The following is a 21,070-nucleotide window of genomic DNA, read 5'->3' as shown; positions in this document are numbered from 1 at the left end:
TTGTGTACACTTTGTGAGTAGCATGAGAATGGATGTCAAAGAGGAACATACTGTTGCCACACTGCTAAGTGGCTTTGAGTTTATGTGGAAGGCTCAGGAGATTGTCAAGAGAGAAGAATACTCAGCTAAGTGTCATTTGTTCTGTTTTTCAGATCAATGTCCGTGTTACCACCATGGATGCAGAGCTGGAGTTTGCGATCCAGCCAAATACAACTGGAAAACAACTTTTTGATCAGGTTGGTCTCTGAACTTGAGGGAGAATTACCCCCCCAACCAAAAATTGTTTTGGTTTGCTCACTTGAGGATAATAGATGAGAAGGATCTTTGAAAAGGTAAAAGTACTGAACTATTTTATGACAGCATATAAAACTCAATAATCAACATTTGTATCATTCCTAATAGGTATATGAAAGCACACTGCCATATGTTGCTTCAAGCCAGGTGAAATAAGTGTGCTACTTATAGAAGTAGAAGTAGTAGTAGTGTTACCATAGAAGTGAAGGCTAAAGAAAGATAGTTACTGTGCTGGTCAGTTTAAAGGGTTGCTGGCCTGGGTGTCTCACACCCTGTATAAGAGAAAGGGCTTCCTACTCCCATCCATTTCCTTTGCCTCTGGAGTAAAACTCATCTCAGTTGATGGCCAAGTGAGTCCTTAGTTCTTCCTATTGGTGCAGTTTCTAATTTCTGAATGGCCATACTTGAACATCTATGAAAAGAAGAAATGAGGATATAGAGAAAATAATTCAACCCCTAAAATCAGAAGTTTTTTTTATTAAATATTTATTAGTGATAATACCATTTATTAAATAGTTGTTTTTTTCCCTAATAACAGCTGCTCCAAATTCAATCTTATGGCCTGGTCTTTTTCCCAGTCAAGGAGTGACTGAAAATTGTTATTCGGCATTGTTTTTACAGCTTTATGTCATGGGTCAGAAAACTTTTTCTGCAAGGGGCCAGATAGTACATATTTTAGGCTTGCAGACCACACACTGTCTGTCATAAGTATGCCATTGTAGTATTGAAAACAACCATAAACACATGAATGATCATGTCTGTGTTCCAATAAAGCTATATATAGACATCGAAATTTTAATGTGATTGCCCCCATCCCCAGTGTGAACATGTGAACATGTGAACCCATTCTTACCTAGTGTGCTGCACAAATGGCAGACAAGATTGGGCCCACAGGCCACAGCCTGCTGCCCCTGCTTTATCTACAAACCTCTCCTGCAGTTCTGACCAAATGTACTTTGCTGATGTGTACATAGTCCTTACACGTGGCAGTTAGAGGACTGAGGAGGCATCTGTCGGACACCTCATACTGTTTCAAATCGTCACAATCTCTGTAGTCTCTTTCTTGTTTGTTTTTTGATATTCTACAGTGCTTTCTGTTGTCTCTCAACATTCTAGATACCCAACTCCAGGAGGCACGACTCACTAAAGAATGTTCATTTTTGTTAAGATGTTTTTCCAATGTGTTTTAAATGATCCCTTCAATTGGAAGTGGGAGTACAGTCATCGGCTCTCACCAGTCCCCTTCCCCTCTTGCTCTTATTCCCCTGCCTGACTTGTGAACCAAGTGGGCTGGAAGAGGTGGAGAGGGAAGGACCAGAGACACCCTTATGGAGCCAGCCAGTAACTCGGGTCATTGGAGGCCCAGCCACTTCACCCTGGCACCCGTGAGCTCACTCAGATGTCAGCAAAAACCATTTTTAGATGGGCAACAGAGAATGCCTCCCCATTACTGTGTACTTCCTTGTGAGACATGAAGGTGAATGGCAGAGTTTTCGTAATAACAGTGAGCCACTGTGAAGGCTGTGACAACTTTTCCATGGAACAGTTTCAGGCTCTAGAGAGAGCAGGATCTACTTTTCTGGGCCAAGTAAATTGTGCTCTGGGGCCAGTAGGAGAACAGGGCCGGAGGTGAGTTCCAAGTCATTTGAGCCATAGCCTCCTTTCCTGAGAAGGCCCCACTGGTAGAAGTGATGTTCTGTGTTCTAGCACCAAACCTGGAAATTTGAGTAGGTGGTGACTGGGAAACCTGGGAGGTAGAATTTTAGCACATTTAGAAACTACAGATGACTCCATGCATGCCTGATCATATCTCCCTCTCACCCCAAAAGCAAGCACCCAGTAGCACTGGGCCATCTCTACAGCAAAGTGCATAGGTGCCAGGGTGTACCTGGGCCGATGCCTCCAGGGGTGGGTGCGATCCAGGTGAATAAATGTAGTGACTGCCTCCGCTATTATTTTGAGGTCATTCCCTGGGTCTTCCTCACCCAGTAAGGGGTGAGGCTGGACTTAGGATAAAAATCTAAAGGTTTCTCCTGAAAGATAATCCTGAAGTAAGTTGAATGGAGCCACCTGAGCCCTGTGTGGCACACCTGGGTAGGTCCCTGGCTTCTAGTATTGGTTCTAACTCCAGCTAGCATGTCATGTCCCTTGGTCACCTTTCCAGGCACCAGAGTCCTTACCTGTAATTAGTGGTGGGACCTCCTCAAGCAAAAAATTTTTAAAAACAGGGATGGAAGCTCTGGGATAAGTGGGAAAACTGTATTATAGTTACAGAGAAATTTCTTTTTTTTTTTTTTTCTCTGACACAAAGTCTCACTCTGTTGCCCAGGCTAGAGTGCCATGGCGTCAGCCTAGCTCACAGCAACCTCAAACTCTTGGGCTCAAGCGATCCTCCTGCCTCATCCTCCCAAGTAGCTGGGACTACAGGCATGCACCACCATGCCCAGCTGATTTTTTCTATTTTTAGTTGTTTGGCTAATTTATTTCTATTTATAGTAGAGACGGCCTCGCTCTTGCTTGGGCTGGTCTCGAACTCCTGAGCTCAAGCAATCCTCCTGCCTCAGCCTCCCAGAGTGCTAGGATTACAGGCGTGAGCCACCGCGCCCGGCCTAGTTACAGAGAAATTTCTGATGGAAAGTTCATTCCTGGGTCAGACTTTCCCCATCACTGAAATAAGGTCTTGAATGTAATAGAGTGAAAGAGACATTTAAGGTAAGCTCGTCTCTTCTCCCATCTATCTGTTACTTAGATCTCTTCTTCAGCAGTCCTCCCACCCAGTTTGGAACCCTGGGGTGCTATTGCTCTATCTGTGACTGGATCCTAGTTCAGAGCTTTGGTTTAATGGAGAGCATCCTGGGACAGCTGCCACATTAAGGGCAGAGCAGGGACTGGCCGAGGCACAGGCATCCTGACAGCCGGGCAGGACTTATCCATGCCAGGAGCTCCTAAGGTGGGAGAAGGAGCTGCTCCATGCCTCAGCGCCATCAGATAGAAGGGTTTTCCAGCTGTTGCTTGAGATTGAGTTAAATAGACATATCCTTGCCTCTCACCTTCTAAAAATCTGCCATTTAAAAGACCACTGAGGCAGAGATGAACAGAGAGATACCACACCTATTGAAACCCTCCTTTCATGGTGTGTCAGCATTCGGTTAAGCTACTTAGGTTACAGTTAAGGTTATTGAAAGGAATAGTGAATGGTGTTTTTCTAGGAATGTTGAATTTTTCCTTGTAGCGAGGACCATAGGTTGGCTTTTAGAATAGACTGAAGAAAAGAGGGTTATTTAATTCTAATATGTCATTTTGGGGAAGCCGTAGAGGTAGGAGCAGGGTTCTGAAACAAAGACACTGGAAGTACGTCGGAGATTCGTACAGTGTGTGGCAGATCAGAGCAGCCAGGAGCAAGTTCTCACTGAGAGGGTGAGGATCTCGGACGCACTGCATGGTGCAGTTACAGGGTTGGTGCCCTATTGAAGGGGGTTGGCCACGTCATAGCAGACACAGAAAAGGGCTCCGAGTTGTGGCCCTGAAAACCAGCAAGCATCTGATAGCTATAGAGGAGGGAAGTCAGGTGGACAGGAAATTATTTCCATTTGGTTGAGATCCAGGCTGAGGCTGCATTTGGGTGGATGAAGTGGGAAGACTAGATTGCCCTAGATTGGAGATCAAGCGGTTGCTTAGGTATGTGGGGCTTTCTCATGCAACTTTGAAACAACCTAGAGAGAAAGGCAAGGCAGGTTTAATATCATATGACAAGGTGGAAGTTTGTGGGGAACAAGAAATTAGCAGGATTGGATATAGAAACCTGGTCTTTGAATTCAGTTTTCTCTATACTTAGCTACCATAAAAACAAAAGACTTGGGAGCAAAGCACTGTAAAAAGTCTAAATTTCCTTTATATCATTCCATGATGAAGAATCTTGGTTACAGCCGCCCATTTTTGGGTGAGTGGAAGGAGGGGATGAACAGGTCAGTCCTTGGCATTTAATAAGCAGAGACTCCTAGAGCTCTAGAAAGCATCTGGCCCCCAGTAAATGGTGAAAACAGGCCCAGATCAGGAGTTTATTTGGAATTTCAGGTTTTACTTTAAGCGAGTGCTCTGTATACCTGAGTTTTCATTTCTAGTGTGTTCAGTCCTCTTTCCTTTTAAATTTGATAGAAGCTGTATACTTGAAGAATGGTAGCTTTTTTTTTTTTTTTTAAGGTTTAACATTGTATGTCATGAGATTTAAGATTATATGTCAAAGTCCTGGGACCTGGTCTTGATGATGTTCAACAAGTTTCTGCAGCAAATTCAACTATCACTGCTTTTCTGTTTCCAAGACACTCATGAAAATAACCAGCTCAGGACCCTCTCTGTAATACATAAGAGACCTTTTCTCGGTACTGTGGAGAATTTTTAAATGTGAAATCCTAGCTTACCTGGGTTGGGATTCTACCTTTGCTAGATCAGAATTTCACATTTCTGGAGGCCTAAAGAACAGTAGTCACCCCTTGGCATGTGTAAAGCTGAGAGCTTCCTGTACTGCCGCCACCCTTAACACCAGGGAAATCTGCCATCAACTGTTGCCTGCCTTTCCTAGGACTGTTGCCTCCCTGTTCCTAGGAAGTCAGGCTCCTGGGCCAGCTGGCTGAGAGGTGGAGTCAGGCAGCCAGTGGAAGCCTAAGAGTTACACTGGTTACTTTGAACCACTCTCCACATGGACACACCTGATGGGCAATGACATAGTGCAACACGCACTACTTGTGGGCCGTGGGTGCCCGACGTCCCCTGTGTGCTAGCCATAACCCACCCTGGGGGGTTTCACTCAGGAAAACATCCTGGAGTACAAAGGAGGAGAAGTAAGATTTTGTAAGATGTAAAGATAACCCTTAATCTGTTCATTTATATTAAAAATAAGTCATTCATGTCCTTAGTGTAATAGCCTCTGTCAGTAACAAGCCACTTGAGACGGTGCAGGCAAGGCGCTGCGCTGCCCAGTGGGTTCACCTGAGCAGGCAGATGTCCTGTTCTCCGGGGGACCCTGCTGGACTGTGTAGTGGACGACTGCCAATAGCTACTGCCTGTGTGAGGGAGTTTCTCATGACTGATGGGCCCTTCTGTCTCTTACACACAGGTGGTTAAAACTATTGGCCTCCGGGAAGTGTGGTACTTTGGCCTCCAGTATGTGGATAATAAAGGATTTCCTACCTGGCTGAAACTTGATAAAAAGGTAGGTCAGGGTTAACTATTTACAGGCTGTTAATTGGGTGTTGGTCTGTTCCCGTTGACATTGAACTGGTGCACCTTACTCTGTCTTTTGTTTTTTGTTCCTTTTTATTTGTGTAAAGTTTTTACAGACAAGGTTGCAAGTTTCCAGTAACTAGGGATATTGGTTGAAATTAGATCCTGGCATTTCTCCTTACTGCTCACTCATTGGAGCATAGGATGGTTAATTGCTTAGCTTTTAGTTGACCTTAGTGTTTTCCAATAAGATAGTTAATCTTATAAACTATGAATCATCCACTGTTTTGTAAGAACCTGTTGTTGCTTTGTTTGAACCTATGATTATCTTCCAACTCTAAAGACTGGATAATTCCATTAACAATTATAAAGAAAAGTAATAAGCTAAACATTTTTTCTTCAAACTCTTTGGGAACTGTTCTTTTTTCCAAAACCCCACTTCCTTCTGTGTCACCATGACAAGTCAGAAAGATGATTGGAGATGGGAAGAGTGGAGTGTGAGCAGTTGTTGGGGGTCAGATCTGTGGTCTGGGGCCAGACTGGAAAGTGGCGAGACTCCAGGAGTGCACATCACTGGAGGGGAGGGGGTCCTTTCCAAATCTGAATTCTCTGGGGTGCATAGCATTGTCCTGAGAGGGCTGGAGCTGGTGGCAGTGCCTTAACTAGCCAGCTGTGTGCAATAGTGCTTTTGACTTGATAGCTTTTTTGTCTCCGGTGCTAAAAATAGGACTTTTCAGAATAAATATTTTTTGAAGACCAGCTTGGGGGCCCCTTTTAAGTCATTGGTTAGAAATCAGTGATTTGGGGAAGGTAGGTGTTTGTCTTCCCAATTTGTGATGAGACTTGGCTTCCATTGTCCAGGTGTCTGCCCAGGAGGTCAGGAAGGAGAATCCGCTCCAGTTCAAGTTCCGGGCCAAGTTCTACCCCGAAGACGTGTCTGAGGAGCTCATCCAGGACATCACCCAGAAGCTTTTCTTCCTCCAAGTAAAGGAGGGAATTCTCAGCGACGAGATTTACTGCCCCCCTGAGACTGCAGTGCTGCTGGGGTCCTATGCTGTGCAGGCCAAGTTTGGGGACTATAACAAAGAAGCGCACAAGGCCGGGTACCTCAGCTCTGAGCGGCTGATCCCTCAAAGGTGAGCACAAGGTGACCCTGCCTGGGGAGGGGTGCTGTTGCCGTCCTTGGAAGGGGAAGGCACCGTTAGAAAGCACAAGGACTTTGTCAATGTCAAGTGCTCCTTAGTCAGGGCCTCTGAGTCGTTTCCTGAGTGCTCTGGACTTCAGAAAGTGCTGACCCAGCATGGTTTTTCGTTACGGCACTGATGAGGGACCTGAAACCCAGCCAGGGAAGGAGAGCTGCCCTTCTTCATGGACACCGACGAGCGCCTCTGTCGTGTGGGGGTACCTTCACATAATCGAACTTTTCATGATCGACTGCTTACCTCTTCCTTGTGTTTGATGGTTTGGCCTCTGTTAAATCTGTTTTTCTTTACTAATGGTCACAAAAATTACCCTTTTGGAAGAAGGGGCCATTTAAAACGGCTTTTTACATTTTTTCAGCAGGACTGGGTTTGTGTGTCTCGTTCAAAATGCTAAATCTTCCAGATACATCAGGAAGTAGAAACAGAAGTTCTTTGTGATTAATTTGTTTAAAAGGAAAGTAAGGGTTCAAATGTGGTGGATGGTAGTCTCCATCACTTGCCTCTCACAGCCCTTGAGGGTGACAGTGCTGTGTCCTTTTGCCCTGCAGAGTTATGGACCAGCACAAACTGACCAGGGACCAGTGGGAGGACCGGATCCAAGTGTGGCATGCAGAACACCGTGGGATGCTCAAGTAAGTACGGGCCCTTGGCTCAAATCTGAGTCATCTCCAGCCTTTCCATCGTGTCTTTTCATGTACCTGCAGGTGTAGTGCTTTCACAGTGGTTAGCTTTGGGCCTCAGCTCTCTAGCCCTGGTGCCTCGTGAAATACCTAGGGGAAATCAAGCTGGAAGTGGGCTTTGTGGGGGTGTTGTGAACACAGCCAGTGTTCTTGCCTGGGGAAAGAAGCAGTTTAATTTACACCTTCAGGTCCTAAATGCTTTCTCCCTCCTTTTAGAGTAGAGGAAGTCTTGTGTCTGAAACACTTTGTTTCAGTTGAGAGGGAGCATTGTTCACCAATTGTCAGCATTAGTTTTCTTCCCTCTGTCAAAGAGGGGCTGGTTTGCTCACTGGTGTAAGGTGGTTGTCTTCAAAGGTATATATAAATGAAAAAAATGGATCCCAAGTGAGAAATACTGATTTTAGAGAAGCACAAGTGAGCCATGAGGAGGGACATGATGGGACATGTGGCTGTTAAGACTGTGATTAAGTGTGAGAAATGGCCAGACTCCCTGCTCCTGATAAATCAATGACAAGGAGGGTGCCTTGTCCTGGAGCTGTCACCTCAGGCCTTCACTGCAGTTCTGTGCACTGTCCCAGCCTCTGAAGTTTCTTTGCAGTTTGGGCCTCAGAGAGAATTTGTGCTTCAGTTTCCTGTCTGGCCCAGGCATCCTTTGTGAAGGGAAAACAACTCAAAGCTACTACTGAGGAGGGTAGTGGGAGTCCCTGAAAGTCCATGTGGGCAAGAGAAAAAGGAGGACTGTGCCTAGCAATAAAATTTAAAAGAAAATCTATCTCCACAGAAGCCAGTGTGAGTCAGTTCTTCTAGAATATGCGGGGTACATCAGTGTTGCTTCTAGCCCACACTGGTCCCTGCTTCTCGGCTGACTTCTGGGTGCTGGGCCCTTGCCTGCCTCACATGGCATAGGCATGGATGGCCAGCTAAGGGACAGGATTTGAAAGCACACAGCTGTTAGCCATCCTACATGATTCGCCTTAATCTTACACTATTAGTAGGGGTCTTGCTGTTTCGGATATGGAGTTCTGCTAATGATTGTGCCTGCTTTTTACCCTCCCCATTAGAGATAGTGCTATGTTGGAGTATCTCAAGATTGCTCAGGACCTGGAAATGTATGGAATCAACTATTTCGAGATAAAAAATAAGAAAGGAACAGACCTCTGGCTTGGAGTTGATGCCCTTGGACTAAATATTTACGAGAAAGATGATAAGTGAGTTGAAGTTTACAATTATCTTTAATTGGTGGGGTGGTGGGCCTGGAAACAATGGCAAAAATGGCAACTGTATGGCTTATTTTTGAAGCATTAATTGGCAACTTATTGGCCCAAAGTGTGAATTTACAAGGGGGTTGGGTCTGTGCTATGGCCATCTGAGAAGTTGGTCTGGGCCAGGCACAGTGGCTCATGCCTGTAATACTAGTACTGTGGGAGGCTGAGGTGGGAGGATTGCTTGAGCTCAGGAGTTCGAGACCGGCCTGAGCAACAGTGAGACTCCGTCTCTACCAAAAAGAAAGGGAAAAAAAAAAAAACGCAGACGGGCATTGCGGTGCATGCCTGTAGTCCCTGTTACCCACGAGGCTGAGGCAGAAGAATCGCTTGAGCCAAGGAGTTGGAGGTTGCAGTGAGTTATAGTGATGCCACTCACTCTACCCAGGGCAACGGAGTGAGACTGTGTCTCAACAAAAACAAACAAGGCAACTGAGCACCCATCCTTATTATAATCCCCACGCCTTCATATTTAAAAAAAAAAAAAAAAAGTTGGTCTGGAGGCGTGCGTTATCCCCTCCTGTCACCAAAGCCTACTTAACAGCATGGGTGGCAAAGTGGGCAGGCAGGACTGACAGGGACCTCACCATGCTGAAGCCCAGGAGAAAGCGGCAACAAAGACCAGCAGCTGCAGAAAGACATCCCCTCCCTCTCCTGCTGCGGGCCCCACCCCAGCTACCTGCAGGTACTAGCACATCCATAGCTACTTCCGAGACTGCATCCCAGCTTGAGGTTTATGCTATTCCAACCAAGAATATTTTAATACGATCAGAGACTTGAAGAGTTTTAAACAATATCCTGTGTGTACAAACAATTTAGCTAAATCCTCTGAGCCTGCAGAAGGTATATAATTGCTTGTTGAGTGAGGTCTAAAAGTGCAGAAGTGACATAAATGAGCTGGTTAGAGCAGTGGAGGCCTCGAAGCCAGGCTTCTGGTTGGCTGCAGATACTACCTGTTTGCCTTCTTTCTGCTGAGGAGTTGGATACACAGGGAAAAAAAAAATCACTCTAGTTCAGCCAGGGCAAGTTTTCCAAGGTGGTTCCCTGAGCTCAGAGGATAAACCTACATTCTAGAGTCTTCTGATCAAAAGCTCCCTGAATTTAAGAGGCAATGGGAAACCATCTCTTTGGAAGGAGGAGAGATTCCTTACTGTCTCTGCTCTGAGTGGTCCCCATCAGCCTTATGGCTCTAAAGCGCTTCCCTAAACAACCCTGTCATGGCTGTCAGATTCAAGGGACTGGCAGAGAGCAGCAACTCTGACTGAGAAGTCATGGGGGTAGGAACCATCCTGGGGTCCTTATGCCAAGCCCTGCCCTTTGGCCTGTGTTCCTGCTTCCGTGTGTGAGAAGCAGAGTGCCCCAGAACTCAGGGATGTACTTAGTCCCTGTCCCAGCCTTGTGCTATTCTTTTAAGTGACAGCTCTCCTGCATTGCCCACTTACGGCTCATCCATCTCACCTGTTCTCAGGTGTTTCTGTTCTCAGCTCCCCCACATCTCAGATTCCCCAAAACCCTCTCTGGAGTTCCCAAGGGGAGTGGTACTGCTTTTGACAAATGATGTCACATAAAGAATGCATCTCTAATGCCAGCCACATGGATTCTTGGCAGAACCCAGAGTACAGATAGATATATTTCATGTGGGCAGAGCAGGACCTGTGCCAGTTGATTCCAGACCCTCCTCTCAGCTCCAGCGCCTGCATAATGAGACTACGCACAAGGAGGCAGGCATTGCCCACTGGAAGGAAGGTGCTGATAGTTATGTGATGTGATATGGTATGAAATGATATGATATGTTGTGGTTGTCAGACAATCACAGGAACTCTTCCGAGAACCTGGAAGTGAATTATTGCGGACTCTTGATTTGCTCCCACCCGAGTGTGCTTAGATGCAGTATTGGTAAAGAAACAAGACCAGTCTGGGTAAATAAGGAAGCTCGGGAACCAGTCCATGATCCTTCCTGGAAGCCCGAGTTGAGGCCTTGAGGCTGGTGGCTGTTAACACAGCCCTGCCAAAGAGCCAGGCCCAGTGTCCTCGTGGGAAACTGCCTCTGCCTTTGAACTCTCTTGAATGAGCAGATTTTATAGCATTGCCATGGCCGGGGCTGTCCAAACAGGTTTTTCAAGCTGCAGGAAACAGCCATAGGTAGTAACCTACTAATGTCAGCTTGTAACTGCCCCAGCCCACATAAGTACTCATTTTTCCAAGTAAAAATTGGAGCTGTGTGCACCATTTAGTCCTTCTCTTGTTCTCTCTCCTCCCCAATTTAGCAGTGAAACTGGCAACTCTCAGGTCTTCTCCCTGCAGAACACGCGGGGGAGTTGTGCAGGCTCACTTTCCGCCTCTCTTCTCCCTGCTTCTTGAAGGCACACCCTCTCTTCCAGAACAGCACTTCCGTAGACAGTCAGTTAATAGGCCCAAGTGCTTTTCCTTTTGAACACATGTTGACAACTTGTTTAGCAGTATAAGCAGGAGATTGTTAGTTACTTAAGTCTGCAGAATGTTCTGAGAACTCTTTAACTGTGTTTAAGTATTGAATTGTTAGCATTTGTAGTAGAACTAAGTGGAGAATTAGATATTCTTGATACATTGTTCACATGAGACTCTGATATATTGAGGATATAAGTTGAGCTCTGAGATTTAGTGTACTCTATAAATAAATACATTTCTATTTTATTAAAATACCCTTTATTTTATTAAATAGGCTCATGACTGGGAAATGTCTCTTAGGGTCCCCTTTTCATTGCACTCATAACCATTAAGTGGGAGCATGTAGGACTCTAAGCATTTGTCTTCTTCCCTTTATATCTTTAAACCCTAACTCAGGAGAGGAGGGAGTATAAAGAGGAAGTAGGCAAACAGCTTTCCTGATGGACATTCTAAGCTCATGAACAGCGCAAGTTCGGTCTGGCTGCGTCATAATTCTGCGGGGGCACTCAGACCACACCAAAACACAAAAGCTAAAGGAACCTGATCCTGCCCCCAAATTCTTTAGTCCTTTAAAGGCATTTTTTTCCCATAGCTTCATCCCTCTTTGGGCTGATTCCATCATAGAAGTACTTCTGTGGGTAGGAGTTCTGAATGTGTGCTGGGTTCCAGCTCCCTCACTTTGAGGAAGAAGGTGCTCAAGGAGCTTATGGACAGATTGGGAACTGAAACGAGAGCCACACTTTCCTTTCAGTTCCTTGCCGATGTCACTCAGACTGACCTTGCCCTGCACGTTTGTTCCTCTCCATCAGCACATCACCGTAACCGTCTAGCTCTGTCTCTGGCATGCTTGGAAGTAAACTGCAGGCATCTGTATACTTTCCCTAAAATGAAAATGTGTATTATATGCTGGAGCTCAGTACATTTTGTTTTACTTTAGATCTAAAATTTAAATACAATGAAATGTAATCTGAAGCGTTCATTTGCTGAGTTTTGAAAATAAGTATCCTGGAAAAATTAAAAATCCTATCAAGATAAAGAAGATTATCATTACTTTCAGCTGTGTATTTTAAATTTAAATTTTTCAATCATTCGTTCTTTCATTTTAAGATGATTTCAGACTTTTAAAAGATTCCAAAAATAGCCCAAAGAATTTCCATATACTCTTCATCCAGCTCCCTCAAATGTTAACATTTTACATAACCATAGTCCAAGTATCAAGCTTGGAAAATTAACGTTGATATAATAGTGTTAACCGTCTGTAGACCTTATTCCCATTTTAATCAGTCGTCCCACTCATGTCCTGTTTCTGTCCCAGGATCCTGTCCAGAATCACACCTACATTTAGTTGTTACATCTCCCAGTCTCCTTCCATGTAGGATAGTTCCACAGTCTTTGTCATGACCTTGATATTTTTTAATAACACTGACCATTGACTTTTTAGGAAGTCCCTCAACTTGGATTGTCTAATGTTTTCTCATGATTAAATTTGAGCTCTGCGTTTTGGGCAAGAATCCCACAAGGGTGCTGTTGTGCCCTTCGAAGGGCCTCTTACCAAGTGGCCGTGATGTGGGTGTGTCTTACTACAGGTGGTTCGAACTTTGGTCGCTGGTTAAGGTGGTGTCTGCCAGGTTTCTCTACTGTATGGTTACTGTCCTTCCCTTTGCAATTGGTAAATATATTTTGGGGAGATACTTTTAAAACTATGTGAATATGCTGATTCTTACACTTTGATCTCCTAATTTCGATTGACGAGACCTACATGAAGCAGTTATTACTGTGGTATTTGAGACATGGTGATTTTTTTTTTAATTCCTTTGTATATATATTCATTGGAATTCTACTGTAAGGAGCCAATTTCTGTTCTCCGTTTATTTAATTATTTATATTAATACGAACTCATGGATACCTGTTTTAGTCTTTGTAATTTATTAGTGTTTATTGTTTGTTGCTCAGATTGTTCTGGGTCTGGCTGTTAAACGCCCTGTTATCCCCAGTGGTTCTCTCCTACCTCTTTTGGCTCCTCAAGGTGCCCCAGGCTCACCCTGTGTGTTCCCTGCTCTAGCCCTGGAATTGGTCCATTTCTCCAGACTTCTAGTACCTGTTATTGGAGAATACTACTTTTTTTTTTTTTTTAATGTGTGGCCTAAGCAAGTGCACTTACAATATAAATCCTGTAGCAACCTTCTCTGTGGACCTTTTTCATGTCCTATATATGATTTCTTTAAAAAAGAAGAGGAAAAGCTTTAATTTTCCAACTATGACCATGAATTAAAGGAAGTTCTTTAACTCAGAAGTGAGTCATAATTTTCATGTTTAGCCCTCATCTTTTGATACTGCAGTTATGCTTATGAGTGGCTATGAATTGTTCTATGAGGTTTCAAAGTCTTAAAAGGACAAACTTTCCAGACACAGAAAGCAGAGCGCTGGAGGCTATGTCATGCTTGACTCTTGAAAGAAAGATGCTTGCCAAGCATGGAGGAGTAAGTTTTCTAGGATCAGAAACTGTTTTGAGAGATCTGTGTGAAAACAGGTGCCAGAGACTAGACCCCCACCTTCTGAAGTTGTAGGAGTTGGAGCTCTGACTCAGTTTGGCCGCGTGGCTGGGGGTGAGCCTCAGGAGCCTGGCTCTTAGCTCCTCCTGTTGTTACCAGCATACTGCACCTGCATTTGGGGAAAGTGCTCTGAAGCAGCAGATGCCTTCCTGATACCACTCTTAAAGCCTTTCAGGGTGAAGAGGACATAGGCTGAAATCAGTGGCAGGACTAGGTGATGCCCTGAGTACCCTTCCAGTGCTCTGAGACCCGTAAACAAAATTATATGCCTAAAACTTCTTTATCCCATAAATGAAGGTAAAATAACAGAACAAACTCCATGTTTTCAGTGCTATGAAGCACATTAGCCAAGTGTGTTTTTGCAGAGATTGGTGGTCCTATAGCACGGAGCTATAAAGAAGGAAGTATAACAAAAGCTTCGACATGTAAAACCAAAGCCAAGGCCCTGCCATCATTCCCACAGGTGTACCATGACTACTGTTTCCCAGAAGAGCCATCCGTCAGGCTTAGGAGCTTCCTCTCAGCCCCCAGAGGCCACCCCACTGCCTTGACCTGGCTTGTGTTGTCACAGCAAGACCTACATTGCCCATCAGTTTTTATTTAAACCTGTTGGCAGGCAACAGATTCCTCACCACCCCTACTGTTTCTCAAATGAAAGTTTGTTGTTTTTTTTGTTTCAAATGAAAGTTTTTATGAGATGCTGGAAAGGACTTTTTGATGGCAGTATCATTGAGTGGTGATAACAATCATTACTTCTAGAATGCTATTATCACTATAAAATGTGTTGAAAGAATAGGGTGGGAAGCATGAGGTGAAGCAGAGCAATGTGGTCTTGAAATCACATGATGAACTTTCCCTGGAATGCTAATTAAAAGCCAGTCTGGGCCAGTCATGTTCTAGCGTTGTCATACAGGGCTTTCATTAGGGGCCTTTAGTATGAGGGCCACCCTGGAAGCTGGAGGGTGACCCAGAAAGGTGCCTGACAGCCAGGAAAGCACACATCACCAGGAAGAGAACCAGAGAGCAGAATCTGTAGCAAGCCCTTGTCCATTTCTGTTAGGGAGCTTCATTTTGAGTGTGGCATGTCTAAAAAACGTAAGATGGGCTCTTGGCCCGGCCTGTTTTCATAAAGCTAAATAATAATGCAGTAACTTAAATAACACCAAGAGAACAATCTGTGTAGCCAAAGAGACTACGCTGAGAGGGGAGAGGCCTGAAGAAAGCAGGCCCGGGCAGGGCAGGGAGGTGGCTGTGAGGGACTTTGCGTTAAAAGGTGGGTTTAAACCAGAGAGTTTGGGGCTGGGTTCGAAGGCTCTCACGTGCTGCATTCAGGACTGTGCTGACGTTTGAAGAGGGGAATGGATTGACTGATGGGGAAATTATTCAGACAGGCAGGCTGAAAGTAGGGGTCCTGGCAGCATGGAACTTGGTTAGGCTCTGGCAGGATGAAAGGTAGGTGAGGGTGGTGATGCAGGAATGGACCTTGGGCAGAAGGTACCTAAGGGAGAGATGGAAGGATGCACTGGGCTAGAATCACAGTTGGCATCAAGATGACCAGCCTGGGTAATCTTAGATGCCTGAAGCGGAGAAAAACTAGAGTAAATAAGAACATATTAAGGTTTACAGATAACCTTATAGATAGCCACTTGACCTAACCTAGGACAGGTAGGAACTATTTGATAATAGCATATATCACCTTATGCTTCCTGGGCTAACTTAATATTTTTTAATTGAACTAATAAGAATAGATTTGCAAATCTTTCTTAGCCAATTCAAGAACAAATACATATACACACATCTAACCATCCACCTTTTTTTTTTAACCTCAGGTTGACCCCAAAGATTGGCTTCCCTTGGAGTGAAATCAGGAACATCTCTTTCAATGACAAAAAGTTTGTCATTAAGCCTATCGACAAGAAGGCACCTGTAAGTTCACATTGATTCTACACAGGGGTTACTGTTTTTCATTCTTAAAGCTAATTGGGTTTTCAGGATAATGCTCAGATTTCTCTGTGTGACAAGTAGCCAGTGATACTGGGGAAAGGAATTGCCAGCAGGTTATGTTGAGGGTCACATACCTGATCGTTGCAGTGGAAGGTTGTAGTGGAGGCCTGGTATCCGTCTAGAGCTAGCTGACTCTGAATCACCTAAGTTTTCAAATGGTCTTCATTCCTTACGAAGAAAAGAGCAGCTCTGAGTCATTGACCTTTACCAGATGATAAGCATTTGCCAAAATGTTGTGTTTCTGGTGTGACACACCCATGATTGTGCAATGTCCACGTTCACGTGGAGAGCCAGCCTGCCTCCTGACCATGTACCTGGCGGTGGGGGCTCAGGTCAGCGTCTCCCCAGCTGGAGAGTGGATGAGACCTGCTAGTTGGAAGGACCGGAATTTGATCGTCAGAGCTGTCCTGGAACTTAGCCCGGTTAAGAGAAGTCAGACTTGCACCCAGGCATGCTGGCCTCCAAGGTTCCATCTGTGCCTTGCCTGCTGCTGTTGCACAGACGTGCACCTCTGCTTTCTCTAACCTCACTCTGCCCCATCACACAACCTCCTTCAGGTACCCACACTGGGGCATCCTCTCACACAGGTGGGACTGGTAGGCAGTCTTCCCAGGAGGACGTGGCTAGAGAAGGGCCATGCCTCAGGACCTGGAATCTGAAGAGTATTGATTATTTGCTAAGAGCTGCAAAGACGAGCTGCATTATAGAAATTCGTTTTGGTTTTATTTGTTCTGCTAACATTTAAATTTTTAGCTGTCATTTGCTCAGAACATTTAAGACATACATACATAACTGTAGCATAAGGATTTTGTTTTCTAATCAGAAATCTGATTTTTAGAAAATTGCCACTGGAAGAAATTTTGTTAGCCTCCTTAAAGCCTGTTCTGAATTTTAACAAAATTATAGATTGGAAAGGACTCTGTGTCCTCATGTGATTTCTGTTCCTTAGTGACAGTGTTAAGCTTGGAGAGGCAGACATGGTCTGTGGTCCATGCCTTGGTTGTCTGTTAACCCTTTGGGGATTGGGCACCACTTAGCAATGGGAAACCCACTTAGAACAAGCAGTATGTGATGTTATTGTCCAGTTACTTTCCCCCACACGTGGGTTGGTCCAGCATAATTTAAAACTAGCAGACTTGATATTGTGAAAGTATTTTCTTGTTTATTAAAAACATTTCCTGCTGTTTGTAAACTCTTGAGTGCTACTCTGTGCGTAAAAGTTACACAGCTATTTAAAATTAAACTAGTATTTAATGCAGTCTCAAGATCCATGGTAACAGTTCGCATTAATATGCAACACCATGAACCGAGGGTCATAGCACACTCATGCTGTGTGGGCAGTGAGATTGGCACAGTTAAAAGAACAAGAAAATTCTGAAGTCTCATTGGTAGGCTACTAGCTACTCAATATGATGCTACTGATTTTTCAGGTTTTTTTTTTTTTTTAGAAATTCAACTGACAGAGCAGAAACTCTGGACTACACTATTTAAGAATTAGGTTGTGTGTCTGTATTAATTTGATATAAGTTTTACCTTTTGAAAAGCTGAAGAATATTTCATAGTAAATCCCAAGCAGAGGCAATTGTAATGCATCTGGTTGAATTAGTACATGTGTCTTTTTACTGTGGAGTAGCTTTATGTGAAGCCATTGCTTAAAAAAAAAAAATAGAAAGAAACAATTGCTGCTTGCATACTATGTGCCAGACACTCTTCTAAGATCATGTGTGTAGCATGAACAAGACAAAGTCCCTGCCCTCATGAAGCCTACATTCAAGCAGAAGAAAGGATTAAACACAATAATATGCTTCCTGGTAGTGAATAGAGCCATGATTAAAAAATAAAGCAGGATCAGGAAAACGGAGAGGGGTGTGATCACTTCAGGCAGCACTTGCCCGGGGGCAGGGCACTGGTTGGAGGAGGTGGGATTCCCATCACCCTCCACATCCCCCAGTGCTGCCCACCACCTCAGTCTTGGCACTTTGGGCAGAAGAAAGTGAAGTTTCCAGGTTTAACCTTTTATGTATAAGATAGAAGAGGAAGCCCTAAAATTGGAGGTGGCAGGAGATTCCTTATCTTTTGGGTCCTTGCCAAGGGCACTCCCCACCCCAGGCAGTTTCTACAGTGAACTCACAAGTGAGCCTTTGTCTAGTCCTGCCCTGCTGTCCCACTGACGAGGTATCTCCTTTTAAAAAGCCAGTTTCTCTTCCCTGCCAAGTTGCATACAGCAGTTTGGGACCACGTTTTCACTATTTAGGTGGGACCTCAAACACCACTGACAGCCTGCCCAGGTGACCCTATGAGGGGCTGAGACAGCTGCCTTTTCCTTTCAGAAAAGCGCCTTTAGTTCTGTGGCCTCATAGAAAAGGCAGAAGGCTGTACAGCAACTTTTTAACAGCTTTTGAAATGTTGAAAAAATGAGTAACATTCATTTGTTTACTACTCAGCTGCTTCTGTTACAGTGAGCCTCTGTTCCGGGAGCCTCTCTGCCATGCCTCCTGGGGTTGGCTGAGCCTCAGGGTTGGCCTCAGTGAGGGAGAGTTTCCTGGAAGTTCCTGGCACCTCAGGGACTTCAGAGGCACTCTTCTGCCTCCTCCTCCTCCGCTCTGTATTTGGGGGTCTTGGATCTGCTTTCCTTGAACTGCAGAGTTTTCATTTTTAGGTTGCTAGTTCTTTGCCAGTTTAGAAGACCTGCCCAAGGTCTTGTCATACTGTGGTTTTGCATTAGTAGGCACAGACTGGGACTTGGATTTAGAAATCTTTAAATATGAGGTTGTGGTTTTTGGGTTTTTTTTTCTTTTTTTTTCCCCAAGGGACGAGTAATGATGATGAGTTTTTGTTTTTAACTTGAAGTCAGAAACTGGCTTCCTTCAAAGGCAGTGGGAGAAGTTTCCACCCACCTGCCTTTCCTCTCCTTACCCCACCAAGCAGTAGTCTAGCTGAATTCTCAGATTGTTTTCCAGTTGTTTGCAGGACCTGTCTCCTGCAGCAACCGTCCAGTGAGTTTCTCGAATTGATTTTTTTTCTAAAGGGGAGTTGGTGCTAATCAGCATTTCTTTGCAAATACTTCTGAGTCATAGGACCTATTTGGGTAGTGTGCCTCTGAAGCCATAAGGCAAGATTGTTTCCTCTTGTGTAATAAGAGAGAGGTGGGTAATAAAAATTCCTGTTTCTCCCAGCTCTGCAGACTCCTCCCTGGGAAACCCAATGACTTAATAACAAGTGAGTGAAACCCCAAATAGAACCCCACCCAGGAAGTCCATGGGCTCTCAGGGTTTGACATCACCTCTCACCCCAGGATTTCTGGAACAGATGAAAAGACTGAGAAGCTGAATATTAATAGTTTCTTGGACAGTGTTGATCAGCTTGCTCAGCGTATTCTTTTAGGTCTCAGAAGTTGCCATGGGATGTGTTGCACTGTTTCTTAGTTTCAGCCACCCTTTGCTTGTCCAAATGGTCAGAACCTGGATGCCAAGGGCCCCAAGGTTATCAGGAAGCAGAGGCATTTTAAAATAACTTTCCATGACACTTTCTAAACCACATTCCCTCTTCTGTCCCGTAAGTTAGTCATGGTAGCAAGGAGTCAGGAACCAAGATTGTCAGCCCTGTCCTAAATGTTTACAGTCGCTGGCCACAAAATTCCTGAGCACCCTGACTCTGTTCTCCTTCTCAAGAAGTCTTCTCTCATAGTTTTGTAAGGCAGCTAGCAATCTGTGAGTGACCACTTTGTGTATCAGCCGGCTTTTGTTGTGCCAGATGCTTTTCCAAGTACCTTATAAACATTATTTGATTTAAGCCTCACAACAGTCCCATTAGATACTGTCATCCCACTTTATGGCTGAGGGCGCTGAGGCTGGGGGATGAAATGACTTGCTCAAGGCTGTGGAGATCCCACGTGGCCGTGCTGCATAAACTGGCAGTCACTGGCACGTGTTAATTGAGCCCCTCAAATACTGAGCATTGGTTTGGTCCTGGGAAGACTGAGATGACTGGACATGGCCCCTGCTCTCGGGAGCTGATGGCCTGATGGGAGTGTGACACTGGTACGAGTCAGTGGAGTGAAGGGATGGTGACACCACAGCAAGCTCCTCTGTGGGACAGCAGGGCATGGGAACCAGGCTGGCGCCCAGGCGGAGATAGAATTGGACCATGGGCATACTTACAGGCACGCAAGAGCTCAGCTTAGGTGAACACTGGGGAGGCCAGGGCCAAAGCTAGAAGGGCCTTGGTGTGGGCCGGGGGGCCTCCTAGGCTAGCAGTGGCAGTCAGGGCAATGGCGCGGCCGATGTGCTAGTTAGCAGCTCAGGGTGCCAGAGGCTGTGCAAAGGAGACAGGAAGCTCGAATAGCAGAAGCAGAGGCAGTCCAGGCAAGCATGGGGCACAGGGGTAGAGAGGACAGCATGAAAGGTGGCCCTGGAAGAACAGGTAGTGCTGAGACTCAGTGGTGTTGGGCTTTCCAGGGCTGAGAGGGCCCAGAGCCCTCGCCTGGGAAAAGCTTTGTGGTTTCACTGGGGTCTCAGTGTGCATGCACGTGCAGGCGTACCCACACACAGACCACACACCCAATGGCATACACACACTCGCCTGTGTGCACGTGCACACCTACACGCAGACCGCACACCCACATATACACATACGGACCCAGACCACACGTGTGCACGTGCTTATCTGCATACAGGTCACCCACACAGAGTCCACACACGCACACACATACCACACGCCCTCCCTCTACTTGTCCCAGAGAATATTCATCCCCAGTACTGACAATTTGCAGTCCCTATTCTCTGTTACATTTGTTCTTTTAGAAAAGGTCTGGAACTTTGTGTAGTGTGGGAGAAGAAAGCCAAAAGAAGGACTTTGAGTCCAAGTCACCGTGTTCTGCTTTGTAGGACTTTGTGTTCTATGCCCCTCGCCTGAGAATTAACAAGAGGATCCTGCAGCTCTGCATGGGGAACCATGAGCTGTACATGCGCCGCAGGAAGCCCGACACCATCGAGGTGCAGCAGATGAAGGCCCAGGCCCGGGAGGAGAAGCACCAGAAGCAGCTGGAGCGGTAAGTGGCCAGAAGCCAGAGTGGGGCAGGCCTGTGTCCTCCCAGTTGGGGTCGTGGGGCAGCCAGGCATGTCTGTGCTCAGTGCTGATCAGAGGAGCCTGGCAGAACATAACCTGGTAAACACACCCGGGTCTGCAGAGGCACGAGCCCTCAGCAGTTGCTGTGGGGTGCTGATCTGATGTCACCTGGCACTGCTGCTCTGGGCCGAGTTGGGGGCAGGGGCTCTCTCTGAGCTGGGGTCTGTGCTGCCACCTCCTTAGTCATAGACCATCAGGGACGGGTCTGTGGCCTCTTCACTCAGCCGTAGGAGGATGACCCAGACAGAGCTGCTCCTTTGGATCACATGGGCTGAGAGTTGGGGGACAGCTCTCAGCCAGGA

At 45.6% G+C, this 21,070-nt stretch overlaps 1 protein-coding gene across 3 annotated transcripts in view; it reads left to right on the top strand.

The window, feature by feature from the left end:
* Positions 1-21,070, top strand: part of EZR (ezrin) — a 51,347-nt gene that overhangs the window by 26,084 nt on the left and 4,193 nt on the right. For 2 of the 3 annotated variants that reach the window (XM_012646822.1, XM_012646823.1), the window contains 7 exons: positions 153-236; positions 5,408-5,503; positions 6,376-6,650; positions 7,265-7,348; positions 8,458-8,604; positions 15,467-15,563; positions 20,528-20,691. In XM_012646822.1, coding sequence (XP_012502276.1) covers positions 153-236; positions 5,408-5,503; positions 6,376-6,650; positions 7,265-7,348; positions 8,458-8,604; positions 15,467-15,563; positions 20,528-20,691 — 947 coding nt within the window. Of the gene's footprint in view, positions 1-152; positions 237-5,407; positions 5,504-6,375; positions 6,651-7,264; positions 7,349-8,457; positions 8,605-15,466; positions 15,564-20,527; positions 20,692-21,070 lie in introns of those variants that run through there. The other variant, XM_012646824.1, reaches the window with a different exon arrangement.

This window comes from Propithecus coquereli, unplaced genomic scaffold (genome assembly GCF_000956105.1).
Source record: "Propithecus coquereli isolate 6110/MARCELLA unplaced genomic scaffold, Pcoq_1.0 Scaffold25, whole genome shotgun sequence".
Lineage (NCBI taxonomy): Eukaryota > Metazoa > Chordata > Mammalia > Primates > Indriidae > Propithecus > Propithecus coquereli.
Note: the sequence above shows the minus strand (reverse complement) of the source record. Positions and strands in the feature narration are given on the sequence as shown.